General features: G+C 34.3%; 1 protein-coding gene across 1 annotated transcript in view; it reads left to right on the forward strand.

Annotated features, from left to right (window-relative positions):
• The window catches only part of PTPRQ (protein tyrosine phosphatase receptor type Q), a 216970-nt gene that overhangs the window by 32627 nt on the left and 169906 nt on the right, over window positions 1-14437 (forward strand). The window contains exons 11-16 of the mRNA XM_073020970.1: window positions 237-398; window positions 498-677; window positions 1289-1396; window positions 1539-1820; window positions 11941-12123; window positions 12451-12552. Coding sequence (XP_072877071.1) covers window positions 237-398; window positions 498-677; window positions 1289-1396; window positions 1539-1820; window positions 11941-12123; window positions 12451-12552 — 1017 coding nt within the window. The remainder of the gene's footprint in view (window positions 1-236; window positions 399-497; window positions 678-1288; window positions 1397-1538; window positions 1821-11940; window positions 12124-12450; window positions 12553-14437) is intronic.

The following is a 14437-nucleotide window of genomic DNA, read 5'->3' on the forward strand; positions in this document are numbered from 1 at the left end:
AAGTGTTTGTGATTATTATTGGGAGGTACTCAGAAATTCATAGTAATATTCAATACAATCTCTAAAATTAATATTTTTATGTTTACTATTATTACACATCTACTTTTAATAGAGATGTGCATGGAGAGATTAAAGAATAAGGAGAAGTCAGGTTTAAGATTTTACAGTCTAAGGAAAAAATAATTTTGATTGTGAAACCAAATATCTTTTTTTCTCTTTTTACTGAATTCAAACAGTAACTACAAGGAATCAGTATATTACTGACATTGCAGCTGAACAGCTGTCTTATGTTATCAGGAGACTTGTACCTTTCACTGAGCACATGATTAGTGTATCTGCTTTCACCATCATGGGAGAAGGACCACCAACAGTTCTCAATGTTAGGACACGTGAGCAAGGTAAGGATGTATTTCCTTTGAAACAATTACCTGCAAATATTGCTGTTGTACACTGTGATACTTTTTCTTTTCATTCATATGTTCATTCTTCTTTTTAAGTGCCAAGCTCCATTAAAGTTATAAACTATAAAAATATTAGTTCTTCATCTATTTTGTTATATTGGGATCCTCCAGAATATCCCAATGGAAAAATAACTCACTATACGATTTATGCAATGGAACTGGATACAAACAGAGCATTCCAGATAACTACTATAGATAACAGCTTTCTCATAACAGGTAGAAAACAACATTTTATTGTTTTTGTTTGTTTTACATTTCTATTCTGGTGGAAAATATGCCCATTTCCCTGTGCCTTATATACTACAGAACACATGCTATGTCAATTCATATTTTGTTGTTTTGTGTCGCCATGGATATCTTTTTAAAATACCTGCATACATAACTCGATTAAATGTGTTTTTCTTTAACTAGATTTACCCACAAAGAAGTAAAAAGCATCAGATCGCAAGCCTCATAGAAATTTACTTAACTTAAGGAATACTGTATCTGGTATATCAAAATAACTCATTATTGAAGACTAAAATGTACGACTGCAAAAATCAGCTGAAGTAATTCAGCTGACATGGTATTTGTGCCAAGCCAACTATACCCCCTGCAGTGTGCCAAAAAGTTACTTTTTCAACTTTAAATTATTGCCTTAATATTTTAGGAAAGAACTTGAAATGACCAACATGGAAAGGCCTATAAGCCCACGAATTTGAGGAAACTGCAATTATTTGGAAGCTAGTCCCCCATATAAATTATTCTTACTGGTCTTATATTAAATGACACCAATCCCAAGAATATTATTTTAAGGACATTAAACAGTTTGTCTATTGTCCTTATAGGATTAAAGAAATACACAAAATACAAAATGAGAGTGGCAGCCTCAACCCACGTTGGAGAAAGTTCTTTGTCTGAAGAAAATGACATCTTTGTGAGAACTCCCGAAGATGGTAAGAATATCAGTTGCAGTTTTAATTTTTTTTAAAAGTGATTGTACATGCTCACTGCCTTCACTTCATGCCACCTCTAGGGTCTAAAGCAACAAGCATCAATAAAAATATAGGTACTAAAAATTTTCTTTTCTTCCCCTAGAACCGGAATCATCACCTCAAGATGTTGACGTAATTGATGTTACCGCAAATGAAATAAGGTTGAAGTGGTCACCACCTGAAAAGCCCAATGGGATCATTACTGTTTATGAAGTGCTATATAAAAATATAGACACTTCATATATGAAGAACACATCAACAACAGACATAATATTAAGGAACTTAAGACCTTTCACCCTCTATAACATTTCTGTAAGGTCTTATACCAGATTTGGTCATGGCAATCAGATATCTTCTTTACTTTCTGTAAGGACTTCGGAGACTGGTGAGCTTTGTTTTGCTTTGTTTGTTTAATAATACATAGTGATATGGTAAGCATAGCTGATAGTTGCCATGTTGCTTACATTTTATGTAACCTAAAATCCCTCATTATTTTGTATAATCCAGAAATTAATTTTCTATTTCAGGCAAAAGTGCAGGAAAAGGTTTATTGTACAAATTTTTAAAGTCTGATTTATATAAGGGAACTACTAATCAAAATCTATGAATTTTCAAATGAAAAGACCTTAAGAAGCCAAGGATTCTTTCAATGTACCTATAAATTTTAGGTTGAATGGCTACTTGCTTTCAAATTAGGTAAAAGCGAGACATACTCATAGGAATAGATTCTTAGATTATAATGAGGTATGTATATAGATAGTATATAGATAGATGTATATAGATGCAGAGTGGGAGCACAAAAATGGCATGCCTGGAGAAGACTTATGGAGGAGACAGCATTTGGCCTGGATCTTAATGAGGAGGGTGGAATGGGCAGAAGAATGTTATAGAGCAGAGGTCCCCAACCTTTTTGGCCCTGGGGACTAGTTTCATGGAAAACAATTTTTCCCTGGACTAGGGAGGGAAGTGGGGTTGGTTTCAGGATGATTCAAGAACATTACATTTATTGTGCACTTTATTTCTATTATTATTACATCATAACATATCAAGAAATAATTATACAACTCACCATAATGTAGAATCAGTGGGAGCCCTGAGCTTGTTTTCCTGCAACTAGATAGTCCTATCTGGGGGGTAATGGGAGACAGTGACAGATCATCCGGCATTAAATTCTCATAAGAAGCACACAACATAGATCCCTTGCGTGGGCAATTCACAATAGGGTTTGCGTTTCTATGAAAATCTAATGTCGACACTGATCTGACAAGAGGCAGAGCTCAGGCAGTAATTCAGACAATAGGGAGTGGCTGTAAATACAGAAGCTTTATGACGCTCACCTGCTGTGTGGCCCAGTTCCTAACAGGCCACCGGCTGGTACTAGTCTGTGGCCCTGGGATTGGGGATCCCTGTTATAGAGGTTGCTGGATAGGTTGGGAGAAGATATCCCATCTAAAGGAAGTAATGCAAGCAAGGAATTACTTGTGTTTTAGTTTCGGTGAAACTAGAGGAAGACAGTTTGTCTGATAATCTTATTTTATTGTTTATATTGTGTTACAATTATGTATTGGTGGCATAACTATTAGGCCAATTCTACAATGTATTCTGAGAATTAATAACTAAATGTAAAGTTACTATTTTATTTGTACATTTAAAACAATAAATATTTACTGACTAGCTACTGGTGGGACCACATTAAATTACCATTTTTATAGGTCACAAATGGCCAAATATCAGCAATTTCATATAGTTCAGCCAGATACTATATATGAATTTCTGTCTTGACCTTGAGGATCTAGAAATCTAGTGAAGTAGCTTACTTTTATAGAAAAGTATCCTGTTGAGACTCTTCACAGAAATGAACAAAATGAGATGATACAAAAGAGCCCATAGATAATGGCAGTAGTTGAAATTGCAGGAATAAGAAGGTAATGAAAGGAGCATTTTACATTATCAAGAGCTTTGAAGTGACAATTGATATTAATCCATATATTGGCATGTTTCACTGCTTTTATAGGTATTGTACCTAAAATAAGTATTTTTGAGAAAAATGTCTGCTCTTTAATGACTCAGTTTTATTTTTCAGTGGGTCAAGGAAATGAAACAAGCATATTTTTAGCACCTATTAAGTGTCACGGGCCTGCTAATGGGTTTCACAGAAATTGTCTTGAAAAAATTCTAAACTAGAGCAGTACATTATTGTTATCTTCACGGAAAACTGAATCTAATGAAAAATGGAGGGTTTGAGAGGTTCATTCATTCAAAAAATATTTATAATATACCAGGCACTCCTGGGGATAAAGCAGTGTAGAAGAAAAGGATTTCCTTCCCTCCTTAAGTTTTATTAGTTGGTGGGTGTTTAATTGCCTAATGGCACCAGCTGGAAAGTGATGAGCTGGAATTAGAGTCCAAAGCTATCTGACGTAAAACCCATTTCCCTTTCACAGCACATGCTGTTTTGGAAGTAATCAACAAAGCTGGTAAATTATAAACTATATCTAAGATCTCTCTGTGCATTGTTACACTGATATTTTGTTGTTAGGCTTCTGCCCAGCATGGGGAAGAAAGTAATAACTTTGAAAGATTCTATTGTGATATGAAAGAATAACAATTTTTATGAATGCTTATCAAGTATTTCATTTAAGTGGCCACAGCATCAGGAACACCTTATTTTAATGATGAATTATAAAGCAATTTTTTTTGTTTTCTGATTATTACATGCACATAATCTTTTAGTATTGAAAATGTAATTTTATTTTCTGTTTTATTTCTGTTCGTATGAGTTCAATTTGAAGACAGGGATAATAAACCTTAAGTGAATACAAATTTTGAGATTTAGTTTAAAATGAGAATTTTCATTTTGGAAAGTATCTTAGAAAACATGCAGAACCCTTAAATTTTTAGGTAAGGAGACCTAGGACAATTTGGGTAAAAGGACTTGTAAGTTATAGTACTTGGGGCTTGACTATAGGCCTCCTGAACCCCATTACAGGCCTCACTTAATAGAATCTGGAGATGGCTAAAAAAATAAAGAGAAGGGGAAACCAATATATCCCATAGCTCCCTAGCCAGGCCTAACAGTAAGAGTACAGGGTTTAATGCCCATCTTCCTGATATCTGGCTCTCTGTCCTAAGTTAGGGTAGTCTCAAGGTCTGTGTGTGCATTTTCCACCTGGATGAAAATGAAAGACAATGGAATCTACATTAGTGACTTTTCCTAGATTATATTTGTTGCTATTAAACCACCCACTTTAGCTCCTTTGGCAAAAGAGGAAGCTAGAATGGGAAGTAGGGTCTCAAATGTCATTTGAAGCAAGATGAGCTCAAGAGCAACTATTTTTCTGTGTTTAGGCTCAAAATAATCTTATTAAATATAGTAATTATACCTTCTATTCATGTAAAAAATATGGGCCCACTCTTCAATATTGTTTCATGAGAAATTGAGTGATGTGTTAACTCAGTGATGTGTTAATATTACTAATTAAAAATAGGAGTAAATTATTTGGTTAAACGTCTTATCTTTTTAAGAGAAATAGAGTTTACTAATGCTTGGAAGTAAAGCACCCTTGTGTTCAAGCAGGAAAAATTAATACAAGATTGATTCTGTGTGTGTGTTTTAATCACAGACTGTGCAGTTTTCCAACAAGCTTAAGATTAGCTTTTATTTTCTCATAGGGTATAATAATCGTAAATACAACTTTGAGAAGTTCCCATACAAATTACTCTTTTTTTTTTTTTTGTGAAGAGATATTGTATTATTCATATGCAATAAACAGCTAATATGCATCATATATAAGTATACAGACAGCAAACCCAGTAGAGAAATGGATGAAAGACATAATAGGCACCTCATGAATGAGAAAATTTGAATGGCCAATAAACAAATGAAAAAATTGTCCACTCTCATTTGTAATCAGGGAAATGATTTTTTTAAAAATTATTATTATACTTTAAGTTCTAGGGTACATGTGCATAATGTGCAGGTTTGTTACATATGTATACTTGTGCCATGTTGCTGTGCTGCACCCATCAACTCGTCAGCACCCATCAACTCGTCATTTACATCAGGTATAACTCCCAATGCAGTCCCTCCCCCCTCCCCCCTCCCCATGAATGGTAATCATTAAAAAGTCAGGAAACAACAGGTGCTGGAGAGGATGTGGAGAAATAGGAACACTTTTACACTGTTGGTGGGATTGTAAACTAGTTCAACCATTATGGAAAACAGTATGGCGATTCCTCAAGGATCTAGAACTAGATGTACCATATGACCCAGCCATCCCATTACTGGGTATATACCCAAAGGATTATAAATCATGCTACTATAAAGACACATGCACACGTATGTTTATTGCGGCACTATTCACAATAACAAATTACTCTTTTGATGATCTATACATATTCCCTTTCCTTTTTAAGACATAACCGTCTTTACAGTAAGCCTTTAACAAAACACCTTGTCTGATTCGCTGCAATTACCATAAGTGGATAATAACTTAGATGTTGACCAAAATTTTGTGTAGAACCCCATAAATTTATTTGTATTAATTAATTACATTTTAAAATTTGTCTGCGTACATTAAAGCTATATATGCCAAACAATAGTCTTTTGGCAGATTCAAGGTAACTTTCCTTTTTTTACTATCATCATGGAGTATGTATTTTTTTGTTTTGGAATTTTAATAGGTTCAGCTTATTCCAATTGATTATAATCATTCCTTTGTATTCATCAGTTATCTACTTTATAAAATATTTCTACAACTGGGGGCCACTCTGTGCTATTTCAGAAAATTCTAAGTGTGTCATCACTCTTCAAAATCAGTAAGTCATTGAGTCTGTCTTGCTTTATCTACCTGACTATCCAGCACTAGTTATTCCCTAAGGGTAAATGAATAAAAATGCAAAAGAGATCAGCCTTTGGTCAGGAATGCATATTTGCACACTGACTACTGGTGGTAGGCAGACAACTGTGGAGGGAAAACTTAAATCTAATGCGAAATTTTCAAAATCGGAAGTTACACTGAGCTATAAAATTCAAGCATAGCATCACAAATTCCTTTTTTGTAATTAAAGAGTTTTTCAACCCAATCTTGTATCTGTTCCTTACCTGTGAGTTTCTCTCTTATTTTTAATATATTCTGTATCATATTAAATATATTTATTCATTCACTGAACAGCTTTTATGATTCCATATTATGTTCTACCACTGTACTAGATAGTGTAGCTGTAGCAGTAAACAAGACACAATCTGTCTCTACCTTTCTGAAACTTGACACTAGACAATTAGAAAATTAGAAATTAGAAAACAAATCAGTAAACAAATTTGTGATTTTTAGTAGTTGTAAGTTTTGCTAAGTGAAAAATATCAAGGATAGAAGAGAGAGAGTAGTGAGTGGGCTATTTGAGATGGAGGACTGAGGAAAGGCCACACTGAGAGATTATATTTGCCCAGTGATATTAATGAGGTACAGGATTATATAAGACAACGATAAGGATGAAAAGTGTTCCAGAGGAAGAACAGCAATTGCCAGCTTCTTGTAGAGGAAAAAAACTGTGGAGTTGGGGTAGAGCAGGGCATTTCTGTCACTTGAACAGTGTGAGCTGGGGTAGAGAATTCACAGATGAGGCGAGAGGCAGAGGTGGATCATGAGATTCTTGGGTGCCATTGTAGGAACTTTGCAGTTTAATTTTAATGAGGAGCTTTTGAATAATTATGAAATAGGAACATTATATGGTTTACAGTTTTCGCAGATTGCTGCTGAATATGCTGGATGTTGAAGTAAAGAGAAAAATCAAGATAAACTACTAGATTGTTGGTCTGAGTGTCTGGGTGAGTGGTAGTGTCATTTACTTAGACGGGGAAGTCCAGCCAGGGAAGAGGTCAATACGGAGAACATCCAGGAGTTCTGTTTGGAACATGTTTGAAATATTCAAGTGCCATTATGAAGGCAGTTAGATAAATAAGTTTAAAGCTCAGGGAAAAGATCCAGAGCTGCATGTATAATCTGGAGCCTCACCGTATCTTTGATATTCAATCAAGGGATGAGGATAAAGTCACATCACTGGACAATAGGGGGAGATGTTAAGAAGCGTACAGCTATGTCGTGGGTAATACGACACATAGACTTTGACAAGAAGAAGAGCTAATCAAGGACAAAGCAGAAGTCACTGGATGTAGAAGGAAAACCAGAAGAAGATAGTGTCTTCAAAGCCAAGTGAATAAAGATTTTCAAGTAGAAGGAGTTTATTCCCTATGTCAAATCCTGCTGACAAGTAAAGTATGATGGGGCATACAATTGATTAGTGCTTTGGCAAAAATGGAGGTCATTGGTGACTTCACAGGAGTAGGTTTTACAGGAAAAAAAAATGGAGAAAAAGTGAGATTAACAGAATATGATAGGAAAAAAATATATAGAAAATGAGGAATGGCAAATTTTGAGGAATTTTGATAAAGTGGAGAGTAGACTTCAGTAATAGCTGAAGGAGCAAGTGCAATCAAAAGAGGACTTTTTAAACACCAGAATGTATATTACGGCGTATGTGTGTTCACATGTATCTCTGACTAACTTCAAGTGTAAAGTCTCTGAATAGGCAGAAGGAATGAAATCCAGTGCAGACGTGGAGGGATGGAGCTTGGAAAGGAGGAAAGAGGGAAGGCAGTTAAGGGAAAATTTGAAGTTGGATGATAATGTAGCTCTCTTCTCAGTGTTTTTATTTTTGCAATGGAATGAGAAGCAAGTTTATTAGCTTCAAATAAAGAGAGGGAGGGCTTATCAGAGGTTTGTGAAGAGAGAATATGGTGAAAACATACTTTAAAGAGTGGGAGACTGAATTAACTAAAACAAAAACATTAGCTATCAGGAAATGAAAAGGATCCATTTGAGATTTGAGGTTATAAATTTAAGTGGAACTAGTCAGCATAGAATGGTGTTTTTCTCAGTAAAACACTATTTAATAGCTGAAAAAATACAATTTTCAGCTATTACATTGGGCATGTGAAGCTAGCAGAGTTTTGTTTAATTCCAATTATAATTTGCCAGGAAAGTAAAATAAAAACAGAAGGAAGTGAGGGATATAGCTAGGAAGTGATCACAGTGACTATGAACTCTAGCCTGAGCATGTAGGGAAATGAAGGCATAACAGAGGTAATGCACAGTAAAGATTTGATGAGGGTTAGATAATTGTTGGAGTCAAAGTACAAGAGTTAGTAAGCTGGAAAGATAGGAGTCCATTGTCAAAGAGAGGAATATTGGTAGTTATTGTTAATGACAAAGTCTTAGGTGTTTCCATGAAAGCCAGTGAAGTGTGGTGGGGGGAAATATTATTGGAATTATAGAGATAAAGAAATACACAGTCCAGGGAACTGGATAGATCATTTGCATGGATGTTGACCTCTCTGAGTTGTAGGGAAGAAGTCAGTCATCAAAGTGATAGCATCTTTGAGATGTTCAGAGAAGTGACAGAGGTATTACCAGTTGTCTGTCTTAAAGAGGGGTAGCATGTGATGGTATCTAACGGAATGGGGCTTCAAAGGATCTGTGTGGTTCTTCAGGAAGAAAAAAGGAGCAATAAATGCAACTACCCAACTCCTACGCCCTATGGTTAGTGGGACTACGGGAGAAAAACAAACATGATACCCAAGAGGGCTAAACTGTAGTGGTATTTCTCAGCAGGTCCAAGATTTCACTTAGAGCCAAAAGTTAAGAAAGCATTCAGGGTAGATGTTGAGGATTTTTCCCAATGTAATGTGTTGGCCTGGGAAAACACTAGAGAACATTTAGCATGTTTAGGATAGAAAGGATAGTGGAATTATATTGCTACATCAAACTATGTGTTGAATTGCAATCCTCTCAAAGTTTTAAAAATATCAATATTTTTAAATTACTTTTTCCTATTAAGTGTGCCTTGACACCATAACCCAATAACTGGTAACAATCGAGGGGAGGGAAACTGTACCTACACTTCTAAGACTTCTGAATTTTATTTATCTACTAAATTTACTACTAGTAATTTTTATATCCATTCAATTTAGAATACTAATAAAAAAGTTCAATTTCTTTCATTTGAAAGAAAAGAGTCTTATAACAGGACTCTTGAATGGCAATAATATTTACCTATTTAGTTTATATTGTTTAACCCTCCAAGTTAATTATTTATGTTATTGTTCTATGTACTCAATTTTTAAATCATTATCTTTGTCACTCTGATCTTTCATCTGTGGTAAATAGTTTTCTACCTAAAGCGCATTGTCTACAATTTCATTTACTGAGGATGTGTTGATGGCATTATCCCTCAGGTTTTTTTTTTTTATTGTCTGAATATGTTTTTAGTTTGCTACTGTTTATTTTTCTGGGTATAGAATTCCAGTTGTATTTCAGCTGATGTTGATTGTTGATCTAATTGTCATTCCTGTGTAGATGATTTGTTTTCTTTCTGGTACTGTTAAGATGTTTTCTTCTTTGGTATTCTGTATTTTCACAATGATATGTCTAAATATGGTTTAAAAAAATTCTGCTTGGGATTTACTGAAATTATTTGATCTGATGTTTGATATCTTTGAATAATTTTGATAAGCCCCAGCCATTATCCCTTTGAATATTTCTTGTTTATTTTCTCTATTATTTTAGACCCCCTCCAGATATCATCTGTGTCTCAACTGCCATTTTGTATTTTCCATAACTGTCTTCTTTGATCTACATTCTTGATAATTTCTTCAATATTATCATCCTTTTCACTAAAGTTATCTTCTTCTTTATCTAATCTGCTCTTTAATACCTCAAGGGAATTTTAATTTTAGTTATTTTGTTCTGCTGCAGAAGATCTACCTTGTTCTCTTTCAAACTTGCTTGGTTATTTAATATTATTTACCATTATTTAAATAATTCTTTGCTCATATTTTAAAATATGTTTGATTTCTTGAAACATATTAAACATTTCTATTTTATTTCAATACCTGGAATCTCAAAATCTGACTACTGTGTATGTATACGTGTTTTTCTTTTCTTTGCTGACTTTCACTATTGATATCTGATTTGCTTTTGTGTTTAGTGATTTTATCTGTGAGCTCATATTCTTTGAAACTTTAGCTGTGAGAAATTTATGTGGTTTGTGTTGAAGTTGAGTTCCTCCAGCAAGTATTTTTATTTACTTCTAGTTGTTTAGGAGTAATAGCAGCTCAGGACTACAGTTTTATTTTAATTTAAATTCTGAAGTGGAGGTTTCTTCAGGGTACATATAGGTATCATGGATTTAGTCAACATATGATCATGGGGATAGGCTTATAAATCCAAAACAGCATAATTTTTATTTCTTTTCTATCTCTCCACCCAGAGGAGTGGCAAGAGAGAAAAAAAGGTTTCCTTTCTGTCCTCTCTGCATGGCAGGTTTATTTCTCTCTTCCTGTTCCCTGAGAATGAATGCATCACATTGCACAAGACCAGGAGTTACCATTCACATAGACTTCTATGGCACATGCAGAAGACTCTAAAGTATCCCCTAGAATTGTTCAATATAATAACACTGGTTACAGTTGCATTCTTTTGGGGTTTCAGGTCTTTCTGCAGAGATATCGCTCATCCTTCCGCTGGCCCCAGGGCTTTACAGTCTTTCTCTGACACACTACACAGATGTTACTATACAAATGCAAAGGCACTAGAATTAACCAATCTACTGCAAGGCAAAACTGGCTTTAGTACCAGCTTCCTTCTCAGGATTTCTGTCTTTGCATTTTGTTTGCTTGTTTGTTTTTCTGTGACTTTTTTTTGGCCAGTCACCACTGAACTCTAACTTTCTTTTCAGCACCAGAATTTCTTAAAGAAAATTTATCTTAATGTTATGCGGCGTTTTAGTTATTTTAAGTAAGATACTCACTCAATTTAGGATATCTGTTCCAATATTTTATCGGAATTGGAATCTTATATATAGTTTTGGACTCAAATTTACATGGAAAACCATTTTATGTATAATGTATTCCATGTAAAAATGTTAGATACAGAAAACCAGTGTTTTACTTAATGATATCCCATATTCTTGGGAGGTGGTTTTGCTGCCAGGTCATAATTTGCAGTCTCACATCTACAAAGGACTCCTTGCCTTGTCATAGACCCTGTTGTCGACCAAAACTAACCTACTGATCTTTTTTTATATTATCATTAATGAGGAGTAGAATCAAGTTTTAAGTGTTTTAAAATTCTCTTTCTTGTATCTGTGTGTTCTTCAGTACAAGATAGGTTCCTGTAGTTCCAAGTATTTTAGTAAACGTGTCATCTTATATCTGTTATTCTGTGGAATCATAGTAGTATTTTCTTTTAAATGAAAATTTTTCTTACAGTTGTTAAGTCCTATAATTTATTTATATCGTACTTCATTCAGGATGTTTATTACCATTGCATTCTAGTGAACGTTCACATGTAAATAACCTAGTGCGCTTCAGTGACAATTTCAGCAGAGTAGATTTTTCGAATGGAATTGTTTTATGTATCTGTATTTTTTTTTGTTGTTTCTTTCAGTGCCTGATAGTGCACCAGAAAATATCACTTACAAAAATATTTCTTCTGGAGAGATTGAGCTATCATTCCTGCCCCCAAGTAGTCCCAATGGAATCATACAAAAATATACAATTTATCTCAAGAGAAGTAATGGAAATGAGGAAAGAACTATAAATACAACCTCTTTAACCCAAAACATTAAAGGTAAAAGAACAAATCTAATATTGGATATTTGCATTTATAACGACAGAGTAACCACAAATATTAGCTTAATGTTAATAGTTTGAGATTATTTTCATGCAGGGTATTACAATTTTGTCTTTTTAGTTAAATAAGCTAGGAGTTTATTGCAAGTCACATGAAAGAATACTGTAGATCCGTCCTTTTCCACTTTATCCTATATCATTTTGTCTTCAATAAATAAGAGCTACTATTGCCAAAGAATGCCATTTTCACTTAGTTTTTATTTTTGGAAGATTGTATTGAGAGCCATTTCATAGTTTGCCTCTTACCTATTTTATTTCTATTTAGGACTGAAGAAATATACCCAATATATCATTGAGGTGTCTGCTAGTACACTCAAAGGTGAAGGAGTTCGGAGTGCTCCCATAAGTATACTGACTGAGGAAGATGGTAAATATAATAGTGGACATTGATATACTTTGATTCTATAATATTTCGAGAAACACATATATAGAATGAAACAATATAAAAACTCCTCTAGTCATGGGTATCAGTTGTGTACCATACCAGCGTTATACAGCGATTTCATTGTCATGGTATAAAATAAGCTAGCAATGTCAGATTTACATTCAGTGAAATCAGGCATAAAATGCTTTTTATTTTTCTAAAGTCATCAGTACTCTGTAAAAAACAGTCAGTCATGTTTTTCCATGGACATTTTTAAGGCTAAAAATTTGATTTGAACATTAACTGATATATGTCATGACTGTGTTTTTCAACTTTTACATTTTTAAGAATAGACATTAACATGAGCTTTGAAGCAGATTGTGTTTATGTAAATGTTCAGCACTTTTTTTATGATATTAAGGATTAACTTGATAATGAGATCAGGCTATTGTACAGGTTCCCTACATAATTGGACAAGATGCTATTCCCCAATGTTAGTAGCTTTCATGTTGAATATTTAAACATACCTTTCCCTAACCCAAATAAAATCAGCTTTACTACTGAGGCCACTTTACATTGATACCTTACCAAGTTAGACATATATTATGCTAAGAAAATAACTTTTGAAAGATACATTTGGGATTAGGTTTTGCATTTTATATTTTATACGTTGCATATTTAGAGAATATTATTTTTTTTTTCTGTAAAAGGAATTTCTGTTTCCATTAAGGGTAGGCCTGGAAGTATCATACGTGTTTGTGGAGTATCTTTTTTTTTCCATCTTTCTTTCTGTCAAGTTTCCCCATCTTAAAGCTAGGCCATAGCCTATGAATGTTAAGAGTCTAGAATCATTCACCAGGGCAGAATGTGCATTAGACACTGCTAGGAAGGGAGACTTTTCCCAGCATGGCTCTCTTTCTTTTTAAAAGAATAAAGTCTTCACATCCCTCTTCTCTTTTTGCAGGTCTCTCCATGTTTTAACCTCTACCAAAGAATTTCACCAAAGCATCTTGGCTAGGGCTCTCTGGGTTGCCCCAGTTTCTAAGTGTGATGCCTCCGTGGGTCAGTTTTCCATAGTCATTGCATCTTCTTACTATGCTTGCTTTTCCATCACATTTACCTACCCAAATTCCATTTTTTTTTTCATAAATAGATTCTCCTTGCTCTCAAAGTTAAAATTATCTTAATAAAAAAATCCTTCCAAATAAGTCAATGGTTAAAAACTGGGGAAGAAAGTTGGTGCTCCTTTCTGTCTTATATATACTTAAGATTATATTAGTAAAAAATTTACCAATGTCTTTCTGAAAATAATACCCACTTCTATGTAACTAATCTAATCAAAAGGTCCTAATGGCAAGAATTTGAGATCTTATATGATGGAATGAGACCAGTAGTGAACATATATTTTGAGCAGACAGAGCTTTTGCCACTCAAGTCACTAATTCCAAAGTATGTTGTGTATCTGAATTACCTGGGCCGTTAAAAACATGCTTCCTCAAGGTAAAGTTCCATCTAAATTCTTGGCCAAGTCATCTAATTTCTAAGGAACAGGATAAAGAACAAGGCTCCCTTGTTGAAAAATTACAGAAAATCGAGAATGGATAAAGATCTGAGAAAATTTGCCTATTTGGGAATTAGGAACTCTTTGCCCTCATGCAGCTCGTGGTTAGAATAAGAGACCTAAATTTGACAAATGTGTGAACAAATAATTTTTATGATTTTAATTACTGGCATAAATGTTCCCCCAAATTATTCACCAGGACAAAAGAAGGAAGCTCCTCTGGGGTGTGAGGTAAAGTGTAGCTGTGGAAGTTATGTCGAAGCTGTGACATGAAAATGAATAAAAAGGGAGGGCGAGAAATAGGAAAGATCATGCCAGGCAGAGGAG

Source organism: Chlorocebus sabaeus, chromosome 11, assembly GCF_047675955.1.
Source record: "Chlorocebus sabaeus isolate Y175 chromosome 11, mChlSab1.0.hap1, whole genome shotgun sequence".
Taxonomy (NCBI): domain Eukaryota; kingdom Metazoa; phylum Chordata; class Mammalia; order Primates; family Cercopithecidae; genus Chlorocebus; species Chlorocebus sabaeus.